The 24,110-nt window shown below is 48.3% G+C and overlaps 1 protein-coding gene across 2 annotated transcripts; it reads left to right on the top strand.

Annotated features, from left to right (window-relative positions):
• The first annotated feature begins 4,213 nt into the window (after window positions 1-4,213).
• On the top strand, window positions 4,214-23,819 carry FFAR4 (free fatty acid receptor 4). Of its 2 annotated transcripts, none has more exons than XM_068961749.1 (3): window positions 4,214-4,780; window positions 12,531-12,679; window positions 23,408-23,819. In XM_068961749.1, the coding sequence occupies exons 1-3, from the start codon at window positions 4,214-4,216 to the stop codon at window positions 23,817-23,819; spliced, it is 1,128 nt and encodes a 375-aa protein (XP_068817850.1). The 2 variants fall into 2 exon arrangements, with proteins under 2 accessions (XP_068817850.1, XP_068817851.1); XM_068961750.1 differs by having other exon boundaries at window positions 12,531-12,659; window positions 23,430-23,819.
• The last annotated feature ends 291 nt before the right edge of the window (window positions 23,820-24,110 follow it).

Consider the following 24,110-nt stretch of genomic DNA (forward strand, 5'->3'; position numbering starts at 1 on the left):
TAGACCACCCGTATTTATATTTGGTGGATCCTCATCTCCATTTCTACCAGTTTATCTATGCGTGGAAGAGGCAAAGAAACATGATACTAATGGCCACCCTGAGCAGTGAATACAGCTGTCACAACCAGGGCTCACCTCTCTGTGGTTTCCTTCCTTCTTATCTCTGAGGAACAGGTGATGTCAGTGCACTGGGGGGACTCTGTACCTGGCCCCCCAGAACAAGGGGATTTTGCAGCTGTGGACACCTGGGGCCACAGCACGAAGTTGAGCCTAGCCAGTGGGTTGGTGAAAGGGGTAACAGAGTTCATGGTGAAGTTCCTACCAGGAAAAGAATCACATTTCTGGTTTTTGCTGCAAGGTGGGACTTCACAACGGAAGCCAACAGTAAGTGGTAGAGTGTGCCAAGGCCTCAAGAGGACGCAGCCTCTGGCCAAGGGTTTCTCAGCCTCAGCACTGTCGGTACTTGGAGCTAGACAGGTCTTTGCTGCAGAGCTCTTCTGCGCACTGCAGGATGTTTGGCAGCAGCCCCGGCCTCTCCCCTACCCACTGGACGCCACAACAACCCCCTAGGGTGACAAGCAAAAAATGTCTCTGGATGGTTACCAAATGTCTCTGTGGTGGTGGTGTGTGTGTGTGTGTACGCGAGCACATAAAATCTACCTCCTGTCCTCACCCCAGTTAAGAAGCAGTGCTCTAGTGGTTAAGAGCAGGGGCCAGGGAAAGTTAGGGCAAAAAGCAGATAACCAGACTGCTTAGATTCAAATCCCAGTGCCTGCAACCTGTAGGAGCACGGCTACTGCTGCTGCCGCTGCCAAGTCGCTTCAGTCGTGTCTGACTCTGTGCGACCCCATAGACGGCAGCCCACCAGCCTCCCCCGTCCCTGGGATTCTCCAGGCAAGAACACTGGAGTGGGTTGCCATTTCCTTCTCCAATGCATGAAAGTGAAAAGTGAACGTGAAGTCGCTCAGTCGTGTCCGACTCTTCGCGACCCCGTGGACTGCAGCCCACCAGGCTCCTCCGTCCACGGGATTTTCCAGGCAAGAGTACTGGAGTGGCGTGCCATTGCTTTCTCCGTAGGAGCACTAAATGAGTTAAAAAATGTAAGAGTGGGCTGCCACATAATTTATCTTCCAAAGCAGAGCAATTTGGTATTGGAAGAGAGTTCTAATAATAATCTCATAACCCGAGACTGTCCCAGCCTCGGGATGTGTGGTCAGCCCTTAAGTCCACACAGTGTTGAGCAGAGCCTGACCCAGTGTCCCCTGAACATCTATTGTGCTAAGTGCATTACAGGTGGGAACTTCACTTGATTCCCCCCCCCCCAAAAAAAAACCTATAAGAGGGTACTTTTATTCTGCCCTTTGGATACACAGGAAAATTGAAACCCTTAAAGCTAAAATAATTAGCCCAAGGTCAAACAGTGAGTAGTACAGTCAGGATTCTGGTTCCAGCAAGCAAGTTTTCAAGCCTGTGTTCTTAACCACTGCCCATGTGTGCTTGGGGAGTCCCGGAAACACAGTACTACTCAACATTCACCAAACTCCACATGGACTACTAGCTCTGGGTTATTCACAGTTTCAACATCAAACTCATTGACAAATCTGGGTCTTCAGGGATTACTGTGATGGAAAGCAGATAGATTCAGATCAATGTGCAGCAGGAGATGGAGTGGCAGCCTTCCATCTGATTCCCAGCTTTATAGAACTCAATAGGGCCACCCATTCTGTTAGGAAGTCATTATTTGAGAAAGAAATGAAAACTTTTTTTTAATCGATGTTTATTATTTTCCCAGACGGTCACTAAGTTGTTAGGACATAAAGTCGTCTTAAGTCACTTGGACCCAGCTGCTTAATAAACGCAACTGTTGGGTTTTTCTTTTGGCCGATGAATGCCACGTAGATGATGTGAAAGTCTGGGAACTTCTGTGCTAGCAAGATGCATTTTGCCATTGAGAGAACTCAGGAGGGTAAAGATGGAGAAGGCTTTCTAGTGCAGAGACTGAACTCTTGTTGGCCACTCTGGGAAAATCTCTTCCTGTCTCCATGCTGTGCATCGAGAATGTGCTCACACACACACACACACACACACACACACACACACACACAGAGTTCTCCTTTCTCTTCCACAGAAACTAATACACTGTGGCCCCAATCAGGCAGTTACCAAATCCCACTCGAGTTCCCTTTACTTCAATCTCTTGCCCTTTTTGGTCTGTGTCAGAAAGCAAACTGCTTCCCTTTTACTACCTGAATTTAGTCCAGGTTCAAGTTGAAAATCTCCCACTGACATGCAATCTGCCCTTCAGTTCAGAGGTCACATTGTCAACTCAGACCCCAAATGCCACAGTGATAAGCAAACACAGATATGACCGCCCTCTCCCCCTCCTCCCCACTAGAGAGCACCTTATGCTAGTGCACCAAATTCTTAATAAATACACAGATGATTACAAGACGGATGCTGGTAGTATGGCAAAGGGGAAGACGGGGAGGGTGGGGGTGGTGGGATGGTGTCTGGCAGGGAAGTGGTCACTGGGTCTAGGGCCACAGGCACACTTTCATTCTCTAATTTACTGTAACAGAAAACTAGACAACAGGGGTGTGACAGAAACATCTGGGTCAGGGGCTTTATTACTAACCAGACTCCACTCTGGACAAGTCACTTTTTTTTTTTTGTGGCTGCACCATATGGCCTGTAGGATCTTAGTTCCCCAACCAGGGATTGAACCTGTGCCCCCTATTTTAGGAGCTCAGAGTCTTAACAACTAGACCTCCAGGGAAGTCCCTGGACAAGTCAGTTTCTTCATCTGTAAGGGGACTGGTTTGTTCAGTGTTTGTCAAATTGGGGTGCCAGAGGCACATTCACCACCTGTGTGTGCACTTGCAGTGACTGTCTTTCCTGGGTGCCAAGTTTATTCAATATATTTTGGGGCCCCATTCTTTTTACATGAAAGTATTTTATATCTTTGTTCAGAATGCAGAATTTACCTGGATTTTAATTATGGCAACTAAAAGACGCTTACTCCTTGGAAGGAAAGTTATGACCAACCTAGATAGCATATTCAAAAGCAGAGACATTACTTTGCCAACAAAGGTCCATCTAGTCAAGGCTATGGTTTTTCCAGTGGTCATGTACGGATGTGAAAGTTGGACTGTGAAGACAGCTGAGTGCTGAAGAACTGATGCTTTTTAACTGTGGTGTTGGAGAAGACTCTTGAGAGTCCCGGGAGATCCAACCAGTCCATTCTAAAGGAGATCAGTCCTGGGTGTTCTTTGGAAGGAATGATGCTAAAGCTGAAACTCCAGTACTTTGGCCACCTCATGTGAAGAGTTGACTCACTGGAAAAGACTCTGATGCTGGGAGGAATTGAGGGCAGGAGGAGAAGGGGATGACAGAGGATGAGATGGCTGGATGGCATCACCGACTTGATGGACAAGAGTTCGAATGAACTCCGAGAGTTGGTGATGGACAGGAAGGCCTGGCATGCTGCGATTCATGGGGTCACAAAGAGTCCCATACGACTGAGCGACTGAACTGAACAGAACTGAACTGAACATTTCAGGAGCAATTGCTGTGTGCCAAGTATAAATCTCTTTCTATGATACTCACAATTACCCAATGGGATATTATTATCTCCATTTATAGATTTTTAAAAACTAGGGCAGAGAGATGAACTAATCTACCCAGTCACATGTTACTTAGCAGTGATAAATGACTCCTCCCCACCCCCACAAAAAGATCTGGACCCATTACAAGCTGCTTTGGGATTTATTCCCAGACCCCTGAGACTTCTCTGGTGAAGCCTGAAAAGCACAGGACAGAATGATCTCCAGTCCAGCTCAAGCACTCCTAAATCAATTTTAACAATATCAGTGGGTTAAGGTTGTCCTCCGGGTGCCCCTGGCGGATGAAAGGGGCTGGGGAGGCTTTGCGGGGTTTCTGGGGGTTCAGGTGCTCCTACTTCGGCCGAGGGCGTCCTCTACCTAAACTGCCACCTCGCTCACAGCCTGGCATTTCCAGCCGGCGTCGCTGGCACTTCCTCGTTCCCGCGCGCCCCAGGCTTAGCTTGCAACGCCCAGCTCCGGCGCTGCTCAGGAGGGAGGGGGCCAGAGGGAAGATGTCGCAACCCTCTCCCTCCCTCTTTCCCCGCCTTGGCATTCAGTCACCTCCCAGATGAGCCCGCTCGCAGAAGGCTGCGGGCCGCGGGGTGCCCGGCATGTCCCCTGAGTGCGCGCAGGCGGCGGGCACTGCGCCCGTGCGCAGCCTGGAGCGGGCCAACCGCACCCGTTTCCCGTTCTTCTCCGATGTCAAGGGCGACCACCGGCTAGTGCTGAACGCCGTGGAGACCGTGGTGCTGGCACTCATTTTTGTGGTGTCGCTGCTGGGCAACGTGTGCGCTTTGGTGCTGGTAGCGCGCCGACGGCGCCGCGGCACCACCGCCAGCCTGGTGCTCAATCTTTTCTTCGCGGACCTGCTCTTCACCAGCTCCATCCCGCTCGTGCTGGTTGTGCGCTGGACGGAGGCCTGGCTCCTGGGCCCGGTTGCCTGCCACCTGCTCTTTTACATGATGACCCTGAGCGGCAGCGTCACCATCTTCACGCTGGCGGCAGTCAGCTTGGAGCGCGTGGTGTGCATCGTGCGCGTGCAGCGTGGCGCGCGGGGCCCAGGGCGGCGGGCGCGGGCCGCGCTGCTCGCGTTGATCTGGGGCTACTCGACGATGACCGCGCTGCCCCTCTGCATCTTCTTCCGCGTCCTCCCGCAGCGGTTACCCGGCGCTGACCAGGTGAGCGCCGCGCTGTGCGCGCCGGGCAGGTGTCCGGGAAGGGCTGGCAGGCGGAATGTGACGGAGACGGTGATCTGGGATGATCATTAACAAAAACAGCAGAACAAGAATAGGCCATTTGTTGCATTTACTAGTTGTGTCACCGCGCTCGGTACTGTTAAGTTTTATCTGTTAAATTTCACTATGACCCTACGGTGTAGATTACATTAAACGCCCTCCAAAACGTTGTGAGTGGAGTCCCCAAAATGCTTGTAAGGTGCACTATTGCGAGGTTAATGGAGTAACGGGGGCTTAACGGTTAGACAGACGGAACTTGGCAGACCTGGAATGACTGATCACATTATAGTAAATTCTGCTTTCTCGCAGTACTTATTATCACACGTATTTACAGATGAGGAAGCCAAGGTACGCAGAGAGTGAATGCTCTCACCCCTAGTGTAGGAGGAGCTGAGATCGTGCTCAGCAGATTCGGTGCGAGGTGAATGAGGGTCTTGCCTTGAGAATCGCGGGCATGTGTGTGTGGATAGGCTGGAGAGAAAGGGCCTTGGAGACCCAGAGACCCCAGACCTACTGCTGCCTCTACAGGGGTTGTCACTTCCTCTCTGGGATCTCAGTTTTTCTAACTGCAGAACGGAAGGGATTAAACTAGACCGCGGGATCTTACCCTGGGAGCTTTGGATGAAGAGTGACTTCAGAGTATCCTGGGCGCCCGAAATATTCCGAAGATTCTCGAGGTTGAGCCCCTGAGCTTTACTCGGGTGGCACACCCAGAGATGCCATTAGGATCTTTGTGGGATAGAACAAAGCTTTTGCTTTGTTCACTACATTGGCTCGAGTCTGCTCCAGTCCCACAGTCCGGAATTGCGGGCGCGGGTCTGTTCTTGCTGTGCTGCGGCGCGACTGCAGGCAGGGCTTGCGCGCGCGGAGATTCAGCCGGGACACCAGACCTGGACAGAGGCCCGCGATTCTGGCTGTTATCCCGGCGTTATGCTCTGTGCGCCTGTCCGGGAAGGCCAGGGACAGAGGTCTGTGAGCCCCACCGGAAGGGGCCTGGGGGGCGGGGGTGGAGGGGGAGTACTATTCAGGTACACTCCTATTTAACCGGCGAATGACCCTAAAAAACGAGGCTCTTGTCACCTCCCAGCCAACAGCCCAGACTAGAACTGCTTGCTGACGTGGACACAGGGGCTGTTTGAGTCAGAAGGCCTTCGCACAGAGGCAGGACCTTCCGTGCCTTGCCACTCTGGATTTACCCAGGTATGGCACTTGTGGAGGCTGGACCCTCCACAGCCCTTCTGGGATGGCGGGAGTTTTACCGTAAGATGCCTCTGTGGAGATTCGTGTTGGGGTGACCTTCCTTCAGTCCCTTTTGGGGCTGGGCACACAGACCCCTCTTATTATTTTAATACAGAAACACCACTCTGGTCTTAAGAGCCTTTGGAGAGGGAGAGAGTGGGCCAGAAGATTAGGGATAGGTGAGCTGGCTGCGGGAGCCGTGTTCCCCAAGGTGGAACTTGTGATGAAAACCTGGGACAGTCCTTTCCAGCCCTCCATCCTCTGCTGTTTTCCCTACCTGCGCCACACTCCCAACACACACATACTCACACCTCCCAACAAACAGAAAACTCCTGGTTCTTCAAGGGCTATGACCTGAACATGTAGGAAATGTCTCATTTTATAGGTGGGTCGACTGAGGCTCTGCAGTTAAAGGAATAAGTTGAGAAGAATGAGAATTGGGGTGGGAGCAGGAGGGAGGGGACATTAAAAAAAAGAGACAGAGAAGGATCTAGTCTAGACTGAACTGAGACTCAAATTTAAAATTAGCAAAGACTTGTTTTCTCAATCCTCTACTCCCAACTTCCTGGCTCTGCCTGCCCCCTCCCACTTGGACACTAAATATGGAGGTTTTGGATGGGGGACATTTTCCTACCCAAACCACCAGCTCAGAGAACTAACTAAACCCAGGCGCAGACTGGCTCCCTCCCCTCCAGGAGAACAGGCCAGGGAGACAGTGTCTCTCAGAGTTTTTTGCTTATCTGAGCTGCATCCCTGGTCAAACCCAGTCCCCAGGAACGTGATTATCTTTGTCCATTTGGGCAGTGGGTGCCCAGCAGTCAAGGTGATTAGACTCTCACAAACTTAGATGAAATGGTAGACATTCTAGAAAATGCTAGATAATTTGGTATTAGGAATGCAGATTTTGGAGTCAGATGATCTGAGTTTGAATCCCATCCCTGCCATTTAGGAGTTGTGAGACAGAGGCAAGTGGTCTCATCTCTCTTATACCTCACTTTCCTCGTTTGCAAAATGGGCACAGTAGCAATATTACCCTTATTAACATCGTGGTGACCATGTTTAGCAAATGAACTAACACCTGGCACACACAGAGTTAAGCACTCAAGAGTTGCCAGCTATTATTAGTCTCCTTATCTTTGGTTATAAATATTTTAAACATTTTGCAAACAGTATAATTCTTCGGACTGCTATAAAATAAAAGACTGACATTAAAAACAAACAAACAAAACACTGCCATTTTAGGAGAGTGGACACATCCTAGCAACGTCTCAGCCAGGCCATCCCAGCCTGTTCCAATAGGATTCCTGTCTGTGTGTTATAGTCCCAGTGGGGCGTGACCCTCATTGGCAGGTAGGGAGGACTGTCCACCCTGGTCAGAATGTGCTTCCCATTTATTCTGCAAACATTTACTGAGCACCCCTCCCTCCTGCCCCCACCATGAGTCACATGATCAAGACACTGTCCTTCTCTCCAAGGAGGTACATATAGGTCACCCAGCTTCTGGTCTCAGACCCTGGCACAATTCGGTAACCCCACAGGAACCCCACGAGTTGGTGTTCTCATGTTTATTTTCTGAAGGAGAAGATGCCTAAAGTCACAGGATGAACAAAGGATGGAACGGGAAGCTAGCCAGGGTCTGTCTGTCCCTCCAGGATCCTCTCCCATGAGTTCACACTTCCGGAGGAGCGCTTGGTCACACTGCTCTCTGCCCTGTCCCGGTTTCATTTCAGGCCAATAATGCCATTATGTCTCTGCTGCATGTGGACTGACTGAGGAGACAAGTTTGCTTACGTTTGCTAATATTAAAGGATACTTTTAAGGTACAGGAAAGTAAGTCCATTTCTTGCATGGGTATGTTCTTTCTTCTCAGCTGGGAAGCTGAGAGGAGCGGAGATATATAACTAGGATGCCTAGTTTCTTAAAACAACCTTGAGGTCTTCCATCTTGTTTGAAGAGGTGGGGCAGGGAGAATTATTTACAAAGGGATCCCCAAGGGTGTTCCAGGGAGAGTCATTAGAGAAGCTGACAAGAAACAGCTGAAATCAGGTGGCCTTTGCAGATGAGTCAGCTGGTGGGGGCAGGGATCAGCTCTTGAGCAGTGCTTGTAGACAGATGTCCCCCACTCTTAGGGGACTCTTCCTGGAAAGCCATGAGTGACATGGGGGACTGGAGGGACGTAACAGGCAGAAGAAACAGCCCACATGTTTGCATGAGATGTAGCTGGAAGGGTTGGTGGAGGCCGACTAGAGAAGGGCCAGGTACATACCCTTTAGGGCACTGGGACTTAGAAGGTGAGAGATGACTGGGTCTTGGGGGGCAATGAGAAAGAGCTTGTGGTGAGTTGGATAGCTGTTAAGGCAGAACCTAGGAGTTCCCTCTGAGTGGAGAGAGAAGGTGGAAAGGCAGCTCTCAGGAATCTGACAGCTTGGAAAGTGGAGGCTCTGTGCCTGGATACTATGATGCAGGAGGTGGAATCGTTGGGGTGTGACACTGGAGGCTAGGTGTGCCTGTGAAGCATCCTATAGAGATGCTCTTGGGGTGGGGAGGCCAGTCTGGGGTTCAGCAGAAGACTGTGCTGGAAAGAGTAGATGGCAGCGGCATCTGCAAAAAGCCACCGCGAAAGTGGATGAGACTGCCAGGGGGAGATGGAGATTGGGATGGGAATACAGGTCACCCCCAAGCACATTTCACACTACTGTACCTGGCCTCCCACCTACATCCTTTCTAATTGGGACACGGAGCTCCAGCCTCCTTGTTCTCTTGGCCAAAGCCCCATCCTCACAGGCACAGTTGACACTACCCCGCCTGGATGCCGCTTTCTCGGTCACGCCACAATCCCATCACCGGTAGCTCCCTGGGTACTTCTAGTTCGCTGCTCTGTACTGAAGTTTCCTAGTGCTCTTCTCCCTCCCTGGCTGCACCGCAGCCTCCTGGCCCATTCCCTCTGCGGCCTCTCAGTGGCTCAGCCACGGTGGCTTGAGTCAGCGAGTGGTTGGACAAATAGATTCCAGGACACCGTCACCAGCTGAGCCAACTCTGCTTGTGTGGCTCAGCAGGGAAGTAGACCCAATGCTTTTGGTTTTCAAATTTCCTTCTTGAAATCAGAAAACATTTTAAATGTGCAGAAAAATTACAGAGAATATTCTAATAGTCACGCCCCAACCTCCCAGATTTGTCTGACTGCCAAACTCCTTCTACAAGTCACAGCCTATGAGAATACCTAGAAGCAAAATGACTTATGTCGAATGGACTTTCCCACAGAAACAAAAACTTATAACACCATGTTAGGTCTTAGACTGTGGGCCTGGTGCCTCTTCTTTTTTTTTTTTTTGAAATGATGATAAATACTGCATTTAACCAATGATACCATATAAAGCTTTCTAGAATACATGTGATTAGTCATTAACTTCACGCAAGCCACCCTCACTGTCTCTTAGTTCATGGATGAGGGGGCCTGGCAGAGTTCCTATCTTACTTCCTTACACACTCCTATCTGGAGTGAGAGCCACAAATCAAAAAAGGCAAAGAGCATCTTCATCAGTGTCATGGAATTTGAGAGTCTACCTGGGTTGGTTGTGTTTGTTGAAAAAAATCACTGTGTATGTTTCTCAACTATCGTGGTTTGTGTTTCATATTTTCTCATCATTTCTCTTAAAAATAAACTTATACTGCCCTTTTCCCCCTCTTATAAGAGTCACATAGACACATTATAGAAAATTTAGAAAACTCACAGAAGTCAAAAGAGTAAATATAACTTGAGTCCCACCTAGGAATAGACACTGTTAATTTCCTGGAGTGTATCTTTCCAGTCTTTTTTTTCCCCTACATGCCTTTTTTAATGAGCACAAGAAAATGACAGAAGCATCATTGTGCTACAAATGCCCACTGAGTCACTCAGTGATGGGAAGCCTTTATCCGTCTTTTCTGAGCATTTCTTAAGATCTTTCACCTTCCAATCACTGAGCGTCATTATTAGCAAAATATTAAAATTTTCCTGGTACTCATTTGTGCAAGAAAATCTGAAGGAAAATTTCTCAATATTTTGAATCGTGGGGGTTTACATACTTGACATATACCATTCCTGCATCAAGTGTCTGCGTGCTTGGGATTTTTTGGTCTTTTTTATTTTTAATTGGATTTCCAGTCTTCCTCTGCTTCTTTGTGTGGGTGTGTGGGTAGATACCTGTACATTCACACCTATACATTTTCCTCAACAACATGAGGCTAATTCAGGCATATTATTTAAAAATCTATATTTTCCCCAAAATTTAGAGGGAACACCTTGTTCTATCATTACACATTCTTCTACAAAATATTTTTAAGCCTGGAGAAATTAGGGCAGACATTCTGGAGAGGGTTTTTGGAAAGAGTTTGGGGTCTCTTGGGGGTTTTAAGAAATGGTTCTGGGATCATCTGTTTCTCTGTGTAAGAATTAGAGACTAAGTCCACTCAGGGCTGGAATCTGTTTCTCCTGATTGCCGTGTCAACATATCTGCTGATATGTGTTGCCCACCGATGCACCCGGAGGGAGGGGTCCCTGGTGGGTGGAGGTCTGAGTACAAGCAAAGGCTGCGTGGATTTCCCAAAAAACCGTGGTCACTGCACTGCCAACATTCAGAAGATCCATGAGAGATACAGATTTCTTTTCAACTATGAAAATGTAGACACCTCTAATAAACTTCCTTCCATCAGGTGTGCACAGTGGGGTGAGGATAGAATAACAAGTTTCTAGAATATTCAGTGCATTTGCAAGCCATCTCAATCAAATAGGAAAAGGAAGCAACATTCTCACCCCAACTGCACCCCCCATCTCCAGGTACGAAGTGTTAGTCACTCAGTCGTGTCCAACTCTTTGCGATCCCATGGAAGAATATTAGAGTGAGTTGCCATTTCCTTCTCCAGGGGATCTTCCAGACCCAGGTTATCAAACCCGAGTCTCCTGCATGGCAGGCAGATTCTATACCATCTGAGCCACCAGGGAAGGCCACCTTAAGGCATAAATATAACTAAATCATTCTTCCCTGCCTGACTTGCCTTAGGGTTTTCTTGGTAGATCCCAGGATATCCTTTATAACCACCCAGCTCTTTGGAGATGATTAAAAAGGACTATATTGTTAGTGTTTTAGACTAATATTTTAGGAGAATGTTTCTAGGCCTTAGTTCCTTCCTCAGTGTATTTGGGGAAAGTAACTAAGCACTTCAAAACAGGCTGTATTGAACATTCAATAAGATAATGTGTGTAAAGTGTTTCCTGGCCAAGAATAAATGCTCAGTGAATTTCAGATGTTACTATTGTTTGTTAATACCGAACAGGAAGAGGGGTGATTATTTGATTGTATTTTGAGTTCAACCACGCAATTTTGATACACGTTACTGCTGCTGCTGCTAAGTCGCTTCAGTCGTGTCTGACTCTGTGCGACCCCATAGACGGCAGCCCCCCAGGCCCCCCCCGTCCCTGGGATTCTCCAGGCAAGAACACTGGAGTGGGTTGCCATTTCCTTCTCCAATGCATGAAAGTGAAAAGTGAAAGTGAAGTCGCTCAGTCGTGTCTGAATCTTCACGATCCCATGGACTGCAGCCCACCAGGCTCCTCCGTCCGTGGGATTTTCCAGGCAAGAGTACTGGAGTGGGTGGGGTTTGTAATTCGTGTCAAACAATTGAATTCAACACAACATAGTGCTAGCAATAGCAGCGAGGTCACAAACCTACACACTCTTCCGTCCCATCTCAGTGGTTTTACGTCTTTAACTGATGTCTGCGGCTACACCTTTGCTCCAAGCCTGTTGGGTGCTTCCCTGCAGGAGAGGAACATGAGGACAGAGTTCCCAAGTCTGGGCTCCAGCACTGCTCTGGAGTAAATCATGGCTGCCTTGATGCAGCTTGACATAGTTCAGACGTTTGAACATCCCCCAAACGAACACTTAATGCCCTAATGGAGACCGTGTTGCCTTCAGCAGTGTGACTATACTGAAACCTCGCTCCTGGTTTTATATGTTTGTGTGTAGCACATCTCTTCCAATCTATGCAAACTTTCAGGGGTCAGATTTTTCTCCTGTAAAATGAAGGATTTGGAAGAGAAGCTTCAGTGGCTCTTTGCAGCTCAGTTCAAGGAAGTAGAGCACTGAATCCGGGATCATGCCTTCGGACATGATCCGTGTGATGGAGCCATGATCCAAAATCACGCCGAGGTCTCCCCAGCCTTTGGACCCTGAGGCCCATGTGCCTTCACTGGAGAATGGGAATAATAATCACGGTGATTCTGCGGGTTTGAGGCAAATGACTTGTAAGTGGGGTTGTGTGGGCAGTAGAAGGGATTCTAGGGTTTCTTGTCATACCAGTTGTGTGACATCAACACACAACAGCATAACAGTGCCAGATAACCTCAACTGGGCTTGAACTAAAGGCCAAATAAGAATCCCACGTTAAATGACCTTCTTTTCCTTTTTGTATGTAGGAAATTCTGATTTGCACGCTGGTTTGGCCCAGTATTGGCGGAGAAATCACCTGGGATGTGTCATTTGCTATTTTCAACTTCTTGGTACCAGGACTGCTTATTGTGATCAGTTACTCCAAAATTTTACAGGTATGTTTGCTTCAAGCCCAGTGGCTGAACTTCATTCAGGTTCAGATGGAATCGTAGCATTTCTGGGTCAGAAGTTACCTTAGAATTCACATCAGCCCAATCCTGGCTCACTCCGCAGATCCATCCCTCTAAGGGACAAAAGTTTGGTATTTTTAAAAAGTTTTATCTTTGTGATTGTTATAATTATTGTTTTTGCTGATCACTAAGGTAATATAATTCATTATAAAAAATTAAAGACATAGAAATATGTAACACAGTTACTAAATACAATCTTGTCTACCCCCTTTGTTGGCAGTTTAAAGAATATTGTTTTCAGGTTATATTTTATACATTTATATATATATACATACTTATATGCAATGTGAATATGTATATGTACATGTGTGTACATATAAACACACACATATATGTGTGTATATATATATATTGAACTGTATAAAATGGTCAACTATTAAGTATCAACTATTTCCATGGTTCAACCATTTTATTTTCAGATTTGAGATAATGCTTTCTACTTTGTAACTTCCTTTTTTTGATTAGGACTATATCGTGACATCTTTCTGTATCAGTTCCCGTATCTCTGCCTCATTATTTGTAATGACTTCATGGTCCTCCATCATACAGATGTGCCATAATTTATTTTATGAGCTTTTGGGTTGGGTTGTGTCCATTGTTTCCCTGTCACAAACAGCAAGGTGGCAATAAAGAATGTACACTTTCAAAAACTTTTATTGAAGTACAATATAAATACAGAAAGCATAAACACACAGCTCACAAACTGACCACCCTCCTGGAAGCAGCTCCCAGAAGCTGAGCCTCACCAGAAGCCCTCCTGTCTCCGTCCATTGCTAGCCTTCACACCCAGGGCTTGTGCCTTTCATCAGGGCGCTGAAACAGGAAATGATTTCCTCCTTCAAGTGTGACTATGTACAGGGGCATAAAAAAGACCTGCCAGCCTGCTGCTCTCTTACCCCTTGAGGCAGCATATTTGCATATGAGATGCTGGCCCAGGCAAAGGCTGCGGTCTGCCTGTGTTCACGCTCGCTTTAGGTTTAATACAAAACCTCTGAGTCCTCTCCAATGTTTACAGTTGTTGAATCTTGGTTTTATAGCATATGGTGGGTCATATGGTAAACGAGCATACTGAAGTGGGGCCCTTAGGTCCTGCTTGCTGTCTGGCCACTTTTACGGCCCTTTCTTTGTAGCTAAAGATCTGTGACCTGCTTAGAGGTTTAGAACCCCAAACCGAGCCATCTTCCATCTGAGTCTTGTAGTCCTTGGATTCTGTGAGAGATGACCACCATGTTCATCCCGAGGCTTTTGCCCACCAGTTGACTTGTGACCCATTTAAGTGACGCCCCACCTGCGGCTTGTTCAAGGGTATGAGGCAGATTCAAGCCTGCCAGAGCTTTAGTTACTATCATCATGTTAAAAGAAAAAAGCGAGGGAAAAAAGAGAAATGTAGATTGAAGATTTTTTTAGGGTTTACTTATTTACTTATTTTTGGCTGCACTGGGTCTTTGTTGCTGTGCTCCAGCCTTCTCTAGTTATGGTGAGCAGGGGCTACCGTTCGTGTGGCGTGCGGGCTTCCCACGGAGGTGGCTTCTCTTGTTACAAAGCATGGGCTCTAGGCGTGTGGGCTCCATAGTTGTGGCGCTTGGGCTTAGTTGCTCCATGGCACGTTGGATCTTCTGGGACCAGGGATCGAACTTGTGTCCCCTGCATTGGCAGGCAGACTCTTAACCACTAGACTACCAGGGAAGCCCTGTAGAATGAATTTATTAAAAAAAAAAATTTTTTTTTAACAAGTGGTGTTTACATGTGTCAGGAACTCATCTACTCCTAACCAGAATTACTGATGAGGAAACGTAGGCATAGAGAAGTTAAGTAATTTACGAAAGCTCACACAGCTCATAAGCAGCCGTATCATGACTTAAACCTAGTCTGATTCCAGAGTTCCAACACTTTAATTCTTCAGACGTTTGCAAGGATCTGCTGTGTGAAGTGTTGGTGTGGGGTGGAGATTGGTCAAGAGCAGGTCGCAATCTAGAAGGAGCTTTAACACAAGAAAAGGAAGGGGGAGACACAATTTTCACTGCTATCCAATGCAGTGAAACCCATGGTGAGGCTTTGTGTGAAAACCCTTTGCAAATTGTTAAAAGAGAAAAAAGAGGGAAAAAGGAGAAAAGCAAAGGGCTGTCAAAGACAAAAGGACGTAAAGGAAGGAGACCTGTTGTTTTAATAATCAGTCCTGAATCTGCCCCTTACTTGTTGCGTGGCCTCAGCAAGTTACTTACCTTCTCTGGACCTCAGTTCCCTCGTCAGCAAAATAATGATCAAAAGTCCAATAGTTTAAGACTTTTGTGAGAGACATAGGAGTTACTCATGGTGCGACTGGCGTGAGTGTCACACCTGCCTGTAGCAGGGGATGAAGAAATCACTGCTGCTGTTAATTGTCAGGCAAGGCCGCTCCTCTCATCCTCTCACAGCATGCTGGGAGGAGGTACCGCTGAGATTTTTGAGAGAAGGAACATCAGGGCCCAGATTTGGGGCAAGGCAGAATCTAGGACCTGGTGGTGGGGCAGGGCTGGTTGGTTGGCTGGGCTTGGGCTGGGCAGACGCTGGCAGGGGCATCCATGCCTCCTGCTTGGGTGGTCCCACCCCTGAGCCCCGAAGAGGCTGAGAGGGCTCCGATCTGGCTCTGTTCACTTGTGCCTCACACTACTCAGCCGCCTTCTGAAGAAGGATGACTTCTTCTCTGGAATGGTTTCCCACCCCCTCCATCTTCTCCTTATGCCAGGGCTCACCTGGAAATATCCCTGAGCCCTGAGGAGTTGGGGGAGGGGTCCTCTTTTCCATCCACATGTAATCGCAGTTCCAGACACTGCGCATAGAAACCCACGGCCAGCCTTCCGTTCTTCCCATCACAGATCCCAAGACGGCTCCTGGATGAATCAGATTGTCCGCTGTGACTCACAGTTATGACACGGTGTTCCGAGCAATGAGTCAAAGATGTGATTTAGATCCCATCACTTCCCTCACACACTCAGGAAAAGCTAAAACTCTCTGCTCAAGGCCCCGTGTGATCCGGCCCTTGCCTGCCCCTCTCACCTGTCTTCTCCCCTGCCCCATCTCCCTTATGTCCTTGGGGCTGTTCCTCACATATGCCAACACACTCGGCCTCAGGGCCTTTGCACTGCCGTTTCCTCTCCGGGATCTCTACCCCCAGGCTTCTGGGTGGGCCACGTTCCCACTTCATTTAGGTCTCTGCTCAAGAGACTCTTCTCCAGAGAGTGCCCCTCATTCTCTAGTCCCTCACCCTGATTTCTTTTCAAAGCACTTCCAACCATGTCATATTCAACATCCAACCAATGTCATATGTGCATTTTTACTTGTTTATCATCTGTCTTGCCCCCTAGAATGCAAGCTCTCCAAAGGCAGAGACTTCATTTTGTTTACTGCCATAGTCCTGTTCTTAAAACAGAGCCTGGATTATTCATTGTAGGGGATCAATAAACCCTTACTGAATGAGTAAGAAACAAACTTGGATCACCCTGCAAGGGCCAACAGCACCTTCTTCTTTGGGGCAGTGGGAAAACCACAGGACAAAGAGTCATAAGATACTGATTCTAGTCCAAGCTTTATTACTGCGTGACCTTAGAAAAGTCACTTGATGAATGTGGGCCTCAGTTTTCTCTGGAGCCAAATGGGTCCCAGTGCGTTGTTTAACACAATAAAATGAGACTGCAGGTATTATGTTTCAATAGACTGCTAGACTTTAATAAGAAAAAGGTAAAATGTGGTTTTGAAAATCATAACATTCATGCAAATATAAGACTTTCGGAAAATTACTTTCCACTCCACTGGTAAAACTATTGCCCCTTTCCCAGGAGGACTGTGACATTTGTCCTTATTTTGCACCGGAGGGTAGCTTGGAAGCAGGTGAGCTTCCAGGTGGAGAACCCAGGCAGAGCCTCCTAGCTCGCCTCTCTCTCTCCCTCTGAAGATATTCAGAACTGAGAGACTGAATCAGCCTTTTTGCCGAGCTTTTTCTGTCAAGAGTGTAACTGGAAAACCAATTGAATATCGATGTTAATTAGCTATATTTATAGAGACACAATTAGCATATCATTTGGAGCCACAGGACAGGTAACTTTCCCAGCAGCCCCACCTCACACCTGTCACTTCTTCTAACTCTTAACTCTAATTCAAGCACCGTCTCGAGACCTGAGAGGTGGTGGTGTTTTTTTTTAATTAATTAATTTGGTTGTGCTGGTCTTCATTGCTGTGGGCTTTTCTCAAGTTTCAGACAGTGGGCTATTCTTTACTTGCAGTGCACAGGCTTCTCATGGTGGCTTCTCTTGCTGTGAGTTCTAGGCCTCAATAGTTGTGGCGTCCAGGTTCTAGAGCAGAGGCTCAATAGTTGCAACACACGGGCTTGGTAGCTCTGCAGCATGTGGGATCTTCCTGGATCAGGACTGTATCTCCTGCATTGGCAGGCGGGTTCTTCCCCAGTGAGCCACCAGGGAAGCCCAAGGTGTCTGTTTCAAATCACCCTGACTTCTATTCCTCACAAGCAGTGAGAAGTGTTCTAAAATGTTCTCTAGGACTCCATGCGATGTTAAATGTTAGGAAGGGTTCCATGATCTTAGAAAATGCTGGATTAATCAAGGTTAAGTGGGCTTCTTTGCTGCAGGTCTTTTCAGAGCCTTTGTTATGCTACCAAACTTTGAGAATCTCTAAATCCAGAACAGAGTAGGGAGTACTGCCGAATCTGACTGCAGACCGCCTTTTCCCCACAGAGCTCTCTCTGGGCTGGTGCTCCACGGACTCTCCTTTGAGAACAGCTGCTTTCAAGTCCTGGCTTGGGTTGCTGGCTCGCGCTGGCTGAGCGTTGAGAGCAAGCTTCATCCAGGCTCTTTATTTCCGGGGCTGCTCCCACTGCTCAGGGCAATGGCCTTTTCCACGCTCTGCCTCCCTAGATTCCTCTTTCCTTCTGACTCAGGCGTGCTCTTCTTCCAATCAACAGTTTCCCAGGGTAATAGTCTCCAGGCCACTCCCCAGTGCCTTTGATCAAGCTGACCTTGCTCACGGGTGGGGCTTGGTTTATACTGTCACCCCGTAACCATCACCATGGAAAGATGAGACGCCTCCAGGATTTGTGGGGCAGCTTGTAGGTTTGTTGGTCCCCCTCCCTTCCCTCCCATACTGCCCGCACCAAACACTAGAGTGGAAGTGCAGAATGGGCAGGGCTCCCTTGCTTCTTGCCGTGCATCCAGCACCTGTAAGAGTGCTGCCCACAGAGTAGGGGCTTAATAAAATATATGTTGAAGAGAGAGTGAGTGTCTGGCCTGAAGCTGGAAAACCTTTACCTAGCTCAGGGCTTAGAAGAGAAAGGAAATCCTTTTCAGCTAAAGGTGAAGGTGTTAGGTAATAAGCACATGGCCCTTCCTTTCCCCATGCTTGGCCCTCATTCCCTAGCTTTGGGGCCTGCTGGCCTGTGATGGAAGAAGAGGTAGGCCCTCTGGAAAGATGGAGTCTGTTATCTAATGATCAGGAGGGTGTGGATTGACCCAGCAACCCCCAGAGGAGATCCAAGGGGCTGGAGCTGGGTCACTGGGAGTGACCGCCCCCACACTCACCTGTCTGCAGCCGTGGTCTGGTGGCGTGGGTTGGGGAGAAGCTTCGCTCAGTCATGGCCTTCAGATGCTCAGTGATTGCAAAGGCAGCAAGTCAGACAATTTAAAAGTGACTCTTCAAAGGACTGCGGGAAACCCCCAAGCCTATTGTCCTAGATGCATAGTTCTCATATTTTAGAGATTGAGAAGCACCTAGGGAGTTAATGAACAGTGCGCGTTCCTGAGGCCACTCAGATCCACAGAATCGGTGTCTGAAGGGGGGCCCACGTATGTGCATTGTATTAAGCGCCAGTGACCCTGATGGGGGCAGCTGTAGGCCACATTCCTGGGAGCTCTGTTCTCTGTTCTGGAAGCTGCAGGATGTCCCGGGCAGTGAAGAGCATTCCCCCCGAGGTGTGCTTCTCCACCTTGACCGTGAGACCGTGAGCAAGTCACTTTACCTTTCAGAGCCTCGTCTCTTGTCCCCAGAATCAAAGAACATACCTGAGAGGCTTGTTTTAAGGATTAAAGTTAATCCTCAGAAGTTAATCGAGCATTTAATTTGATCTAAAAGTACATCAAGCATTTAGTGCAATGCCAGAGACACTTTAAACCCTGAATGAAAGTTGGTTAGTCCTGTCATCTAAAGTAGGGAAGGGAGCAGGGGAGGAGCCACATTTGATTATAATGGGCCCGTTTTCCTTCTCGCTCCCTCAAAGCTGTGGGAACTGTGGATGGAAGGAAATGGTAGCATCAGTCGGTGCTATAAAAAGAGCCAGCCACATATTCACTTGGCTCATGAGTCAGTCCATTTCGCTGTCTGCTCATAGTCATTGTCAGGCCCTTGCCAGAGCCCTGGACCACAGAAGCCACAGGGCTGCCCAGCCCCCAGGGAGCTGCAGCCTGTGGGACTCAGAGGTAAGAGTGATGCTTCAACATCCACCAGAGAGTATGTGGCAAGTGCCACGTGAGCACCTGAAACAAAGCGCTGCAGGATGCCAGCGGGAGGTGAACCAGGATGTTCCCGGCATTAGAGCTTGGAGTTACAGGCTGGACAGAAGGACTGCTACTGTTGGAGATATTAGAGGGTGGGAAGGAATTAGTTTAAGCATGGACAGACTGCCAAGGTTTGAAGTCCAGCTCTGCAGCTGCTTAGCTGGGTACTGTTGGGCAATCTCCTTAACCTCTTTGAGCCTCAGTTTCCTCCTCTGTAAAATGGGGGTCATCAAAGTACACAAGTCACAGAATCATTGGGAGAATTTAAAGAGATAAGCCAAGTGATATGCACAGAGGCTTGGCACATAAGAAGTGTTCAATAAATATGAACTTTCATTTACATCATTCACTCAAAAAACTTCTAGGGAATCCCCTGGTGGTCCAGTGGTTACTCTGCTTTCACTAACAAGGGCCCAGGTTCAGTCCCTGGTCAGGGAACTATGATCCTGCAAGCCACGTGGTTTGGCCAAAAAAAAAAAAAATCTAAAAGACACTGTACCAAGGACTCCATCCTACTTGGCAGAGCAATGTGGACAGCACTAGCAACAAGGCTGCTGCTGGAATCATCCTTGTGTGCCCACCAGGCTGCACTTAGGCTATTCAGAAGTGGCACCATTTTGCCTGCAGCCCTTCCACCTGCCCTTGGGCAGCTGTTCCCCTCCCAGGTCTACCATCCAAGATCTCAGATTCACCAGCTTTCACTTGAACACATATTCTAATTTTGATTCTACACAGCACCTTCCAGCTTGGATGTGCCAATATGAGTTCTAGCATGTGGGTCTCAGATGGTGGGTCACATCTCCTGAGCAACAGCCCCACTGCAGAGCACAAGAGCCAGGAGGAAGGCAGCCCTGTTGGAGCCATTTATGATACCACTAATGATATCACTGATCTTCAGGTCAACTGAGCTGGACTTTCCCAGATGGTGGCTTTAGCCATTTAGCATTGGTAGAGTGAACTTCAACAAGCTACTCAAATTTCTTGAGGTTCAGTTTCCTCATCTCTGAAGTGAAGATAATAATAATAATAGTACAAATCCAAAGAGCAGTTGTGAAGATGAAATGTGATAATTTATAAAATAAATGCATAGTACCGTGCCTGGCACACAGGGAGCCTTCCATAAAGCTTGGTGATCACAATTCCTGTTATTCATAGTGGGAAGGAAGGGGTTCTGTCCACTCAGTGTCTGTTGCCCAGACCAAAACTACTGCACAGAAGCAATTGCATGTAACCATAAGATAATTAACATGGCTATCCTTTAGCTGAGGAGGGCGCCACAACCCACTCCACTGCTCTTGCCTAGAGAATCCCAGGGACAGAGGAGACTGGCGGGCTATAGTCCACAGAGTTTCACAGAGTCAGACACGACTGAAGTGACTTAGCGTGGCACAGCATGTCCTTTAGCTAGTTAGAAGCATTCTAAAGAGGATATTCTAAGCCACTCAGATCTTAGAGTTAATCTGGCCCCAAATTTGAATGAATCTAATTCCTTTCTAATTGTTTCACTTCTTGAGATTCAAGAATCTTAGGGCAACGGTCCTAGGAAGGCCAGGGCAGAGCTAACGATAAGACTTTTGGCCATCAAAATGTCCAGACATGTAAGCACTCTTTGTGTGGCCAGAAGACTGCTCCTGCAGGAAAAGCAGAAGGACACAGGGCCAGACTAAGCAAAGGAAAGTTAGCAAGCACCACAGATGTGGTAAGACATCCCGGGCTGGATCTCTTCCCTGGGACAGAGGTCATAGACTGGAACAGAGCATGTCAGGCCAGTAGGTGCAGGGCTCCACAGGGCTGATGGTGCACCAGCCTACCCCCCGCTCCCACCCCCAGCCTCTGCTCTCAGCCCCCTCCTCTTGGCACCCCTAAAGCTGAGCAAGTGATCCGGGAGGGCAGGCCTCCTGCTTTCTGGCTGTACTTAGAGGACAACTAGAAATAGGTGGAAGGGCAGGGCTCTGTAAGTATGCCCAGGGCAGCCTGAGCTTGAGCACTGGGCTCTTTGGAACCTCTGGGGAGGCCAGGCCAGCCCACCACCCTGTGCCTGGAAGACACAGTTGAACGGCAGAGGGTTTTTGCTCCCTGACATGAATAGTTCCACAGCTTCTGTTTTCAAAGTACTTTGGCTAAATCCTCTCTTGAGGGGCCTGTTGCCTCACCTGTAGAATGAAGGGTTGGGTAGCTGCTACTCAGAGTGTGGTCCTTGCAAAGTGAGAATCTACATTTAGACGAAGCAGTGCTGAAGGCCTCGCCAGCAGAGTGAAGTCTGAGCAGGCCCACCCAGCACCAGTACTCTGCTTCTGAGATGTTATGAAACATTTGTCTCTTCCCCATAGTTTTACATGGGACAGTGGGATGAAAGGACATGCGGGGCTTTATTTTAATCTGATCAGCTTGCCTTAGTTGATGGAGCATTTCCACATGCAAGGCTCCCACTGTCAACCAGTAACCAGCCTCTCTGACCAACACTGAAGCAAAACTCTCTAACTGAACAGAACAGACTGGACAGAAGACCCAGACAGCAGTGCCTGCAAGGGCTCCTGACAGAAGAGTCCAGAACACCCTCCTGAACCCATATCACCAGAGTAGCCTGCTTGCCTGCAATCCCTCTGCTCTAAAGCTGACCCTGCTCGTTAGTACAAAATATTAGAGATCCTTGCAGTTCCACTCTTGGGAATGTATCCTACTGATATGTGCATCTCGGTGTGCAAAGATATGTACAAAGATATGAATCCTACCTGTTGTCATCTCTCACCTGGGGGTACAAACAGGAAATGGTTTCAGCTTTTCAACACATGTCACTAGCAGTGATCTGACCAGTTCCTCTTTCTTACTGGGAGCAGGAATCTTTAAGGACACCTCAATCTGATTTCAGAACTTTCTAGTCACTTTTTTGGATATGCCTGCTTGTTTCAAACAGTGTCTCTGAGGGGCAGTTTAAAGCTTCCCCAGCTCTGGAGCACAGAACGGGAATTGGGGGGCGGGTGTGTGGAAGGGGGAGGGAAGGGCTGTTCTGTCAGTGACTCCCATCTCCCTCACAGACAAGGAACCTGCCTGCTTGCCCGTGTGAGGGGATTGTCACTCTCTCTCTGCTGGCGGCTTCCTCTGATCTCCATATAGCTGCTGGTGGTGTCAACAGACCTTCATGATTGGGAGATGGTTCCCAAACAGCTTGTACCTTGGAGCACATGTTGACTTTACATAATCAATTACTTAACACTTTCAGAAAAAGAAATAATGGGAGAGATGTGTATCTTTATCTGTTTGGGCTGACATAACAAAATACCAGACTGGGTGGCTTATAAACAATACCCCCCAACCCCCACCAAATGTGTTTCTCCATTTCTGGAGGCTGGAAGTCCAAGATGAGGATCCAGCATGGTGGGATCCTGATGCTAGCGCTCTTCTGGGTTGCAGACTGACTTCTCTCTGTCTTCACAGGGTGGAAGGACCGAAGGAGCACTCTGGGGTCTCTCATAAGGGCACTAATTCCCTTGATGAGGGCTTCTTCCCTTAACCTAATTGGGGCAGCTCCTAATAACAGCTCCTCATAACATAGCCTTGGAGGTTAGCTTTCAACACATGGACTTGGTGGGAACACACTCAGACCACAGTAGTGTGCTTCTGTGAATGATCACACATCTCTCTTCCAGACCCTCCCATTCTGGCTTTCCCAGGTGAGGCTAGTGGTGAAGAACCTGCTTGACAATGCAGGAGATGTAAAAGAGGTGGCTTTCATCCCTGGATTGGAAAATCCCCTGGAGAAGGGCATGGCAACCCACTCCAGTATTCTTACCTGGAGAATCTCCATGGGCAGAGGAGCCTGGTGGGCCACAGTCCATGGGGTCGCAAAGAGTCGGACGTGACTGAAGCGACTTAGCACGGCACACACAGTACATCAACACTATTTGCAACATGGATTTACTTCAGCCTTATTCTCAGGAGGCCAGCTGCCCCATTTCTCCGACGCATCCTTAGTGCGGGAGGAGAGTCAGGCCTCTGAGGAGGGAGCCCTCTCCGCACAAAGCTCCAAAGCCAAACAGTCCCAGTGAAGCGAGGATGGCAGGTTCCAGCTCCTGGGGCTTCGCTGGTCCTCCCAGAGCGACACCCACTGATGTCCTGCCGTAAACCGTGGCTCTGGCTCTCTTTTGTGTTCCTGCAGATCACGAAGGCATCCAGGAAGAGGCTAACGATGAGCCTGGCCTACTCAGAGAGCCACCAGCTGCGTGTGTCCCAGCAGGACGTCCGGCTCTTCCGCACCCTCTTCCTGCTCATGGTATCCTTCTTCATCATGTGGAGTCCCATCATCATCACCATCCTCCTCATCCTGATCCAGAACTTCAAGCAGAACCTGGTCATCTGGCCGTCCCTCTTCTTCTGGGTGATGGCCTTCACGTTTGCCAACGCGGCCGTCAACCCCATTCTCTACAACATGTCCCTGTTTAGGAACGAGTGGAGGAGGTTTTTTCACTGCTGCTTCTTCTTGGAAAAGGGGGCCATGTTGACAGACACGTCTGTCAGGAGGAATGACCTGTCTGTTATTTCCAGCTAGTTCATTTTTCTCTACAGGCATCTATGTATCCCTCTCTGGCCAGCCGTGGTGTGTTTTCAAAGGGAGATCGTTTCCACGACCCTCAGCACCAGGGTACCTGCTCTCAGAAAATATAACCTATGCAAATGCCCATTTTCAGCACCAGTAAATTAAGAGGGTGATCATTCAGTATAACAGTTTTATCCTGTATAGAAAGATTTGCGGTGGGTTCCTTTTCAATGTGAACTTCTTCGGTGTGGAATATGATTAACTGTATTAAGTTTTGTTTGTGACTGTTCAGCAGTCTCGCCT

This window comes from Capricornis sumatraensis, chromosome 23 (assembly GCF_032405125.1).
Source record: "Capricornis sumatraensis isolate serow.1 chromosome 23, serow.2, whole genome shotgun sequence".
Lineage (NCBI taxonomy): Eukaryota > Metazoa > Chordata > Mammalia > Artiodactyla > Bovidae > Capricornis > Capricornis sumatraensis.

What these genes read in the sequence shown, in the direction of transcription:
- FFAR4 (XM_068961749.1), top strand. Translation starts at nt 4,214, where the DNA reads ATGTCCCCTGAGTGCGCGCAGGCGGCGGGCACTGCGCCCGTGCGCAGC. An exon ending in GGTTACCCGGCGCTGACCAG is followed by an intron (nt 4,781 to 12,530) that starts GTGAGCGCCGCG and finishes TTTTGTATGTAG; the next exon opens with GAAATTCTGATTTGCACGCT. An exon ending in GTATGTTTGCTTCAAGCCCA is followed by an intron (nt 12,680 to 23,407) that starts GTGGCTGAACTT and finishes ACCGTGGCTCTG; the next exon opens with GCTCTCTTTTGTGTTCCTGC.